The 10940-nt window shown below is 43.6% G+C and overlaps 1 protein-coding gene across 1 annotated transcript in view; it reads left to right on the top strand.

Moving 5' to 3' along the window:
- Positions 1–10396: 10396 nt before the first annotated feature.
- ppcdc (phosphopantothenoylcysteine decarboxylase) overlaps positions 10397–10940 on the top strand; it is an 80218-nt gene continuing 79674 nt past the window's right edge. The window contains exon 1 of the mRNA XM_043680630.1: positions 10397–10682. Coding sequence (XP_043536565.1) covers positions 10575–10682 — 108 coding nt within the window. The 5' untranslated portion in view covers positions 10397–10574. The remainder of the gene's footprint in view (positions 10683–10940) is intronic.

The following is a 10940-nucleotide window of genomic DNA, read 5'->3' as shown; positions in this document are numbered from 1 at the left end:
AGGGCATAGGTTTAGGGTGAGAGGGGAAAGATGTAAAAGAGACCTAAGGGGCACCTTTTTCACATAGAGGGTGGTACGTGTATGGAATGAGCTGCCAGAGGATGTGGTGGAGGCTGGTACAATTGCAACATTTAAGAGGCATTTGGATGGGTATATGAATAGGAAGGGTTTGAAAGGATACAGGCCGGGTGCTGGTAGGTGGAACTAGATTGGGTTGGGATATCTGGTCGGCATGGATGGCTTGGACCGAAGGGTCTGTTTCCATGCTTACATCTCTATGACTCTATGTTATGGGGATAAGCTACCTTTGATAAGATTTTGTAACTTGTGGTTCATTTCCAAATCAGTTCAAACTGCACTCAAACGTAATGCAAAGTAAAAGAGAACATAGCACCAAGAACGGTGCAGCACAAGATTAAGCCCTTCAGCCTGTCATGTGTGTGGGGACCATGATGCCATTCTAAACTAATTCCATCTGCCTGCACATGATCCATCTCCCACTATTCCCTGCCTGTTCATGCATTTGTCTAAATGCTTATTTATCATTGCTAATTACCTGCTTCTACCACTTCCCTGGCAGCACATTCCAGTCACCTATCACTTTCTGTTGTTATGGACCAGACCAAACTGCCTCGAAATGTGTTAAGATTGTCTAGACCCCAACTTTTCCTTATTTTAAAAGGTAGCTGTAAGGTGTTGTGTTCCGGATACAAATCCATTGGTCAAACTATCTGGTTGAAAGCAAAACAAATTTTCTTCTTATAAAGTTAAAAATCACACAACACGAGGTTACAGTTTATTTGGAAGCACTAGCTTTCGGAGCGCTGCTCCTTCATCAGGTGATTGTGGAGTATAAGATCGTACCACACAATTTATAGCAAAGATTTACAGTGTGATGCAACTGAAATGATACAAAAAACACCTGGATTGTTTGTAAAGTCTCTCATCTTTTGGAATGACCAAGTTGGTTTCAGTTCTTTCTTATGTAAATCCCAGAACAATTTTTAAAGTTACATTCTCAAAAAAACTTTGACAATAAGTGCCAAGTCAGCTCAGATAATGCATTGAAGGTGTAAGGTTAAAGTCTGTCTGTCTGTGCCCTAATGTTCAGATCAATTCTATTTCTAAAAAAATGGATTTACAGAATTTTGCAGTATGGATTCATGCAGTTTTTGAGCAAAATAAAATGTAATTCTACAAGTACAAATTCACCCCCACAAACTAAAATGTTTGCGTGCATGTGGGTATGTGTTTGTGAGGGGGATGTGTGTCTGTGAGAGAGTGTGTATGTGTATGTGCAAGTGCAAGAGTGTAAAGGGGTTTAATTCTGTGAGAGGGTGTGTGTATGGGTGTGAGTGTGGGGGGTGTGTCTGTGTCAGCATGTGAGAGAGCTTGTGTATGGGTCTGTAAGAGTGAGTGTGCACTTGTGTGCACATGTGTGAAAGTGTGTAATCCAGTGGTTTCACCTGTAGTGTGACATGAACCCAAGTTCCAGTTGAGGCCATCCTCATGGGTATCGAACTTGGCTATCAGCCTCTGCTCAGCCACTTTGTGTTGTTGCCAATCCTGAAGTCCGCCTTGGAGGATGGTCACCCGAAGGTCCGAGGCCGAATGTCCCGGACTGCTGAAGTGTTCCCCGACTGGGAGGAAACACAACTGGCTGATGATTGTTGTGTGGTATCCATTAATCCATTGCTGTAGCCTCTGCTCGGTCTTGCCAATGTACCATGCCTCAGGGCATCCTTGCCTGCAGCGTGTGAAATAGACAATGCTGGCCGAGTCACATGAATACCTGCTGCATGCATAGTGGATGATGTCCCCACTTGTAATCTGTGTCAACACTGTGTTTTTAATTTTAGTTAAAATACAAACAAAAGAAAGAAGAATTGGAGTAACAACTCTATTGGAAAACTTAATAAAATAATAGATGATTTAACCACAAAACAGCAACTGTTCTAATATAGTAACATCCCATAAACACAGTCTTGGCAAAAGGCAAATTCAATAAAATAGATTGTCTCACATGTAATTCTCCAGTCCAGGAGGAAGGTTCAAGAGAAAGAACTCAGGCATTTTGCTGGAGCAGGAAGAGATTTATAGCAGCTTCCAAACCCTAACAGCTACTGAAAGTTAAACTAAACTCTTGGTTCTGTGGGAGCCTGACTCACTCCTTCATGTTCCTTCTATTGTTACAACTTTAAAAAATAAACCCGAGGGCTCACGAGCTGTTTACTTTATAGGTTGGGAACAGACCACTCATCATCTTTGTCATGATTTGGAGATGCCGGTGTTGGACTGGGGTGGACAAAGTTAAAAATCACACAACACCAAGTTATAGTCCAACAGGTTTATTTGGAAGCACGAGCTTTCGGAGTGCTCGCCTGATCAAACATCTGATGAAGGAGCAGCGCTCCAAAAGCTAGTGCTTCCAAATAAACCTGTTGGACTATAACCTGGTGTTGTGTGATTTTTAACAATAGTTTCTCCTCATCTCTGTCCTAAATGGTCTACCCGTATTTTTAAGCTGTGTCCTCTGGTTCGGATTGTACATCTATGTCTCAGCCTCTTCATAAAAAAAAGCCAGGACAAAATACACCTCTTAAAACCATACTATCATCACATGGCGCAAAAGAAACATTCCTCGCACATCTCCATTAAATTTTGAGTCCCTTGCTGAGACCCCAGCAACTTCTTCCATTGCGTCAACCTTCACAGCGTTTGTAACTAGGATACACTTCAGGTAAATATGACATGAGTGGTTTGTGAAAATCCAGTTTGAAACTGAATGTGTTTTCTGCTCATGTTGGAAGCAGTGCTGCACACAAGTGAGAATGTGGCATTCTCACAGATTTAAGTAAAACTGCTAACCTGGCCTGTAGCAGATTACTTAGCAAACAAAGTACTGGGATTCTTTGGATCAATGCTTCAAGCAGCCTCTATTTGCACAATCTTATACTCATCACTCCAAAAGACTTTTCCAGCAATTCAGAGTTTCAAGCAGTATCTATACCATTATAATTGTATTACAACCATAGCACCGCCTCCAACAGTACTGATACTAGAAAGAAGAACTGCAATTAAGGACATCAAAACAACACTGCAGGATAATCATCATTAATTAAGAAATAGAGGAAGTCAGTGTCACAACTAAATGGCTCCACAGAACATTCATTCCCCCCTGTCACTGAGGGAGAGAAATCCTCCACATAAAGATCAGCCTTGGAGACAGGGTTAGGGTTAGCTTCCATGACTTTCAGTGGTAAAATAACATGAGCACTGTGTGTCTGCCCAGAACAGATTAGCAGGACCAAAGAGGATGCTAAGCACCAATCATCGTTCAGGATGTCCTCAGGTGATGTTTATGGCATTGTTTACTAACACACAGTATGACTCACCAGTCTGCAATAAAGTTGCTTTGCACTTTTTGCACCTTGTAAACTTAGCGCTCAAGAATCATTTTACCTCCATAACTGCTGTACAGCTCAGAAGCCCTACTTCACACACAAATGTTAAAACTGTCTAATTTCACTTCCATAGCTTTACCCAACTCCATCCCTGCCTTAGCTCATTTATGATTAAAATGTTCATCCACATCTTTGCTTGTTCTGGATTGGACCATTTCAATGTAGTCATGGGACTTACATTATACCATCCGGAAACTTGATGCCATCCAAATCTTTATTCCTCATCTCCCGGCTCACACAAGTCTCTGTTTCTCTAGGATCTCTGTGCTACTTGACTGCAATTAACTCCGAGTTAGTAAACATCTTGACAACGCATTCCTCATGCTCGTCTTCAAATCCCCTCACAGCCTCACTCCCTACCTTTCTTTTTAGTCTCTTCCACATTCATAACCCTCTGAGATATCTGTGTTTCTCTCGTTATGACATTTCCAATCTTAGTCATTCCACCATTGTTGGCCCTGTCTTCAACTGTTTAGCCCATGAACTCTGGAAATCCCTGCTAAAATTTCTATGCACCTTTATCCGACTTCCCTCCTTGCAGAGATTACTTGACCAAGCTTTTGACCTAACTTAGGAAAGGATGGTAGCATAGTCACTGGATGAGAAAATGTAGAGACCCACATGATGCTCTGGGGGCATGGGTTTAATGTTCTCTCAGCATTATTATAATTTCAATATGGTAATGGTGACTGTAAAACTGTCATTGAATGTTGTACAAAGCTGTCTGTTTCATTGATGTACTTTGGGAAAAGAAATAGAACATAGAACATTACAGCATGATACAGGCCCTTCAGCCCTCGATGTTGCGCCGACCTGTGCAACCAATCTGAAGCCTATCTATCCTACACTGTTCCATTTTTATCCATATGTTTATCCAATGACCATTTAAATGCCCTTAAAGTTGGTGAGTCTATTACTGTTGCAGGCAATGCGTTCCACGCCCCTACTACTCTCTGAGTAAAGGAACTACCTCTGACATCTGTCCTATATCTATCACCCCTCAATTTAAAGCTTTGTCCCCTCATGCTAGCCATCACCATCAGAGAAAAAGGGCTCTTACAGTCCACCCTATCTAACCCTCTGATTATCTTGTATGTCTCAATTAAGTTACCTTTCAACTTACTTCTAACGAAAACAGCTTCAAGTCCCTCAGCCTTTCCTCATATAAACCTCCCTCCATACCAGGCAACATCCTAGTAAATCTCCTCTGAACCCTCTCCAAAGCTTCCACATCCTTCCCATAATGTGGTGACCAGAACTGTATGCAATAAGTCTGCCATACTTACTTGTTCTGGCCTATGCATGACTCCAGACCCACAGCAATGTGATGACTCAACTGCTATCTCAAGGTTAATTAAGGATTAACAGCAAATACTGCCATAGCAGTGACACAAAAGTAAGCATCGAAAAAAAAACATTCCCACTGTTAATTCCCCAGTCACGATTTGGCTCTCCAACCTGATCTCACACAGAGGAATGCGAAGTTTCTGATAATCTATTCCACAAATTATCACACTCTCGGTTGGCATTGTCAGAAAGAGAGCAAATACGTTCATCTCTTACTATTAGAGACTGACCAGAACCCATATCTCTTAAGATTAAAACCTCTTTCCCTTCTCCCCCTGTTCTTCCTGAGTAAACTTTGCCCACTAAAGTGAAGTATTTTTTGAGATCAGGCATGAATTCAATACCCAGTTGCTGCCTAGGCTGTGCACATTCCTGCAGCTCCCCTTGATTTTTCTTCGGGTTTCCTTTACTACTTTCACTAATCCCACTGGTTTAGCCTCTTTTACCACACCTTTTCCCAAAGTGCCTTTCTTCAATGACCAGCACTGTGACCTTACCACAATGGAAACACCTGAGGCCTCTCACCTCCTTTCACCCCATTGGACTTCTTTTTTTCCCCCTGTAGTAAACTATTTCTGAGATGATTTTTTTTTGTTTTGTCGTGAAGGATCTCCCCTTCTCCCGATTTCTATCCCTCCTGTCTGAAACTAAATTTTGCCTTATGCCCCAATGCATGTTCATTTGACATCTTTGTCGCTCCTATTATTTCTTGAACTTTATGTTTATCCACATAAGTTCTTAGCATCTCTGGAAGTGAGTTTTTAAACTCCAGGAGAGTAATCTCTTTTCCAGCCTCATATGTCTTATCTATTTTTAAGGCCCACATGCATCCATTAAAATTGCTATGTTTAAACATAAGTCTAACCTGGTTCCTTGTTTATGTTTCTGAACTGTTTAACAGACTACAATCAAGAGAGGTAGTATTATTGCTGGACTATTAATCCAGAAGCCCAGGTAATCTTCTGGGTACCTGTGTTCAAATCCCAATGTGGTAGATGTGGGATTTGAATTCAATGGAAATCTAGAATTAAGAGACTGATGACTGTCAGGAAAAACCTATCCAGTTTACTCATACTCTCTGGGGAAAGAAACTGCCCTCTTTACCCCGTCTGGCCTAAACATGACTCCTGACCCACAATAACGTGGTTGGTTCTCAACTACCCTTCTCAACTGAAATTAGAGATGGATAATAAATGTTGATCTAATCAACAATGCCCACAACCTGTGAATGAATTAAAAATAAACTTTTTAATATAGATGGTGCTCCTCTATATTTCCCATATTAGTTATGGGAAAGTTTTGAGTGTCAGACAGCAGCCATTTAAGAGGGGGTGGGGTTTGTCTGCTCCTTTCCGTTTTCTTTCTCTGTTTGTTTTACCCCTTTTTGTTTTTGTTTTCTGTTTTTCCTTTGCTTTGGGCCTCCAGTGGCAGTGGCGGCAGCGGTAGTGCTGGGACAGGCAGGACCCGGCTCCACCTCACCCCAGGTTCCCCCAGCGAGCGAGGTCCCAAGCTGACTCTCCCAGCCTAGTCTCGAAGGCTAGGCCAAGACTCCAGGTCCACAGCTAGGCCCGGGTGCCTGAAGGAGGAGAAGGCAACTTCTAGGTGTGGCAGTCTCTAGCTGCAATGGTCTTGTCCCAGTGTGGATGTCTCTTTCGCACGTGAAGGTTGTCTGTGTTTTCAGGATCCATCTTTACCAGCAGCCCGGTAGATGTACTCGTACAGGAGTCACAATCTCGACCTGGCATGGTGATCTTCTTTGATGGAGGCTTTTGGCCCAGTAGCCCAGCATGGCGGTCTCATCCTGGCTAGGTTATCAGGATATTCCATCATTCCTAAATCAGTTTTCCCCGAGCCCAGGAGCCATTACCTGAACTGTGATGATTCTTGTCTTAATTTTTTTTATATTATGTATGACTTCTTTTGTTGATGTAGGCATTGACGTGGGGTGACTTATGAAACCTTTTTCTTTTAAAAGGATATGTGACAATAGATTTCTATTCTCTTCTATTCCAGTCTATTCTGTTCCAACCAACCCCATCCTCATTAGAACAGAATAGAATAGAAGTAGGACTTGTGGTAACCCTTCCAGGAATAGGACCAACCCAAGTTGGCAATGGGAGTCTTAAAATCAGAGAGAGCCAGAATGAAATCAGAAGGTTTTGTAGATCTGCTACAGGTGAGTGTGTTGTGTTGGAAGATTTCACAACGATGAGGAAATGTTTGTCTCCAATGTCAGATAGATTAAATAAAACTAGCACTGGAAAGCAATTTTAATCCTCTGTATTTTTTAAAACTGCCTGATATTCTTTATTTCTAATTTAACCCCCACCTTCAAATTCCCTTTCCCTTCTCCTGACACTATCAACTGAAACTGGGAGAATGGTGAGGACCCACATGAAGATCTATTTTACAAGTTCATGTTGGCCATTGAACCTGGTCATTAAAGTCAGTGGAAGCTCTTGACATTGACACTTTGCATTGTAATTTAATGCTGGTGGTATCAGGGCTGGGCTATTGCTTGACTTGCTTGTCAGAGTTGGTCATGCAGTTTCAAGGATGACATATGATTGTGGTCAGAGACTTGAAACCTGATGAGTCCAATTGTCTTGTGAACATCCTCCCAAAATCACGACCCATAAACTTAAGTTCACCTAAAATTCATCTAAATCTAACATGCACCAAGTCCTGTTCATCTGTCACTCTTGTTCTCACTGGTCTATCTTGGTTCCTGATCAGCCATATTTTCAAAATTCTCCCTGGTCTTGCCCACCTATCTATCTCTGAACCCCCCCCCCCCCCCCCCAAGTTCTCCTCTAAGTCTGACTACTTGGGAGTGTCCAATTTCAATCTCTCTCTTGTTTGTGGTTCGAGAATTTCTCCCAGCCCCTCTCTATATCATAAACACTCCTTATACCCGATCTATTTGGCCTAACCTTTATTCAGTTCACCTCATTATAGAGTGTGGCTTAGTATCAAGTTTTGTTTGATAAACAACAAAAACATGCATTCATAGTGTATAATTGTCAGACAACAGCAGGTCCTGTAGCATCAATGAAAAGAAAACGGAGTTAACATTTAGAGATCCTTCTGCAGAACTGGATGTGGATTGACTTGAAGCTACCTCACTGAGATGGAAGCTCTTCATAAAATTAAGTATTTTGTAGCTTTAATTACATCAGCCAAGCTTGTTACTGGGACAAAAGACCACTCTGTGAAATGCACAAATGTTATAAAGTAGTTTACCATTGAATTAATACTCTCTGATGGAAGTGCACATATTTCTAAGTTGTGTCTTCTTCACTTGTTTCTAAGAAAACAAACCTTGCAGCTTCAATCTAATCCTCTATTTTATTCTAAACAAAGTATCAAATATGTTCTGGATGTAAGTTTGCTCACTAAGCTGGAAGTTCATTTTCAGACGTTTTGTCACCATACTAGGTAACATCATCAATGTGCCACTGGTAAAGTACTGGTGTTACGTCCTACTTTCTATTTATGTGTTTAGGTTTCCTTGGGTTGGTGATGTCATTTCCTGTTCTATTTCTCAGAGGGTAATAGATGTGTTTGTTGATAGACTTCTGGTTGGAATGCCATGCTTGAAGTAATTCTCGTGCGACTCTCTGTTTGGTTTGTCTTAGGATGCATGTGTTGTCTCAATCAAAGCGGTGACTTTCCTCATCTGTATGTAAGGATACTGGTGATAGTGAGTCATGTCTTTTTGTGGCTAGTTGATGTTCACGTATCCTTTGGCTAGTTTCCGCCTGTTAATCCAACATAGTGCTTGTTACAGTTCTTGCAAGGTATTTTGTAAATTATGAGGAGAAAGTGAGGTCTGCAGATGCTGGAGATCAGAGCTGAAAATGTGTTGCTGGAAAAGCGCAGCAGGTCAGGCAGCATCCAGGGAACAGGAGAATCGACGTTTCGGGCATAAGCCCTTCTTCAGGAATGAGGAAAGTTTACCTCCTGCGGTTGCAGGGGAAGGTGGCGCAAGTCTTGCACCTCCTGCGGTTGCAGGGGAAGGTGGCGCAAGTCTTGCACCTCCTGCGGTTGCAGGGGAAGGTGGCGCAAGTCTTGCACCTCCTGCGGTTGCAGGGGAAGGTGGCGCAAGTCTTGCACCTCCTGCGGTTGCAGGGGAAGGTGGCGCAAGTCTTGCACCTCCTGCGGTTGCAGGGGAAGGTGGCGCAAGTCTTGCACCTCCTGCGGTTGCAGGGGAAGGTGGCGCAAGTCTTGCACCTCCTGCGGTTGCAGGGGAAGGTGGCGCAAGTCTTGCACCTCCTGCGGTTGCAGGGGAAGGTGCCGCGGGTGGAGGTTGGGTTGGTGGGGGGTGTGGATCTGACGAGGGAGTCACGGAGGGAGTGGTCTTTATAGAATGCTGATAGGGGACGGAAATATATCCTTGGTGGTGGGGTCCGTTTGGAGGTGGCGGAAATGACGGCGGATGATGCGCTGTACATGGAGATTGGTGGGGTGGTAGGTGAGGACCACTCGAGGACAAACCAAACAGAGACACACACAATTTCTAGAAGCATGGCATTGCAACCGGAACTCTACCAAAGAACAGATTGACTTGGACCCCATCTACCACCCTCTGAGAAAAAGAACAAGAAATAGCATCACAAGAGGAAGTGACATCACCTCTTGATGATTTCCTCCTTCTTCAGTGAAGGTGCTTTGTAAATGCAAGTTGGTTTTTGTGAGCTATTGTGCTTGTGGCCCAAGTAAAAAGTAGTATTCTGTAGATGACCAAATCCTTTCAATGACTCCTTGTGTATTTATCTCTCATTACACACAGCCTGAATAATCTGAGGGTTTTTTTCTTCCAGGCTTCAAGTTATATTTATTACATTCCTCTACATTACAAGGCAACAATCTGTAAATACTTAAGGGGAACCCTCCCCCCAAAAAATTTCCATTGCCAATTTATACAGAAAGCAGAGCATACACAAATGAATATTTCATTCGTTGAGGCTGCATTGAAGTTTTCTCAGCATGTCTGGCTGCCTTTTTAATCTTTAAAGGATAATTATGGTATTTGAGCTAACCTTCCAATTTATTCGATTGGGCAGGGATTAATTAACATCTAATGCTGGATAAACTGAAGTGTATTGACTCTTTTAAACCTTAGTTGAAGCCAAAAATTTACTATTGTTCTTTGCTGTGCTCTGCACGCATTAATACCCTGATGTTCGCAAACCAAATCAAGCTTCCACATTAGGATAGCAACCTGGCGATTATAATAGAGGGCTTTCACGGAGCGCATTGCACGTCGGGATAATCCAGGCGCCATTGCCGGTGGTTGTTCCTTCACGTTGAGAGGCGACGACCAGTTAAGGAAGTAGTATTTGGACACGGTCAGATTGGGAGGGACATTAGCAATCACCGCTTACTCCCTCACCCCACTTGCCCTGTCTTTATGCCACCTTTGCAAAGGAGGCGGGGTGAGGAATGGCGATTGGCGACTCTACCACATGACAGTGCGGTAGGGAATGTCGCATGCGCCTGGTGTTGCGCAAGGAATGCCGGGTAGTGCAGTTCACACGGGGAGGGTACAAACTCAATTTCCCAAAAGGCCAAGGGTGTAAAGTTGAAGGTGATACCAAGTGCGGGGGGACAACAATATCCATTTACTTAAGGAAATCCATCTTACTGAACTAGGACGCTGCTATTGCCTGTATTACTACTTGTCTAACTTAAAAGAAGAAGGGGACGATGGGGTGGGTGTGGTGATCACGTCAGTTTCCCACCAGTGATCATTCTGTGCTGATGGAATACCCCGGGGTCGCCATGCGGCGCGTGCTGCTGGCGGTTAGTGGGAGCGTGGCGGCGGTTAAACTGCCGGAGTTGGCGGCGGGAATCGCCTGTCTGCCCGAGGTGAGGCCTTCGCATTGTTATGGGGGAGGGGCTCCTACCAGCCGTACACAAATGCACAGTGACCGGCACTGTCCGCGTCTCAGTCTCTTCCGTCCGAAGGCGGAAACGCTCAGAACTGAACCTGAGTGCAGTGCTGAGGGAGTGAGGCACTGTCGGAGGGTCAGTGCTGAGGGAGTGGGCACTGTCGGAGGGTCAGTGCTGAGGGAGTGGGCACTGTCGGAGGGTCAGTGCTGAGGGAGTGGGCACTGTCGGAGGGTC

Source organism: Chiloscyllium plagiosum, chromosome 40 (assembly GCF_004010195.1).
Source record: "Chiloscyllium plagiosum isolate BGI_BamShark_2017 chromosome 40, ASM401019v2, whole genome shotgun sequence".
NCBI classification, from domain to species: domain Eukaryota; kingdom Metazoa; phylum Chordata; class Chondrichthyes; order Orectolobiformes; family Hemiscylliidae; genus Chiloscyllium; species Chiloscyllium plagiosum.
Note: the sequence above shows the minus strand (reverse complement) of the source record. Positions and strands in the feature narration are given on the sequence as shown.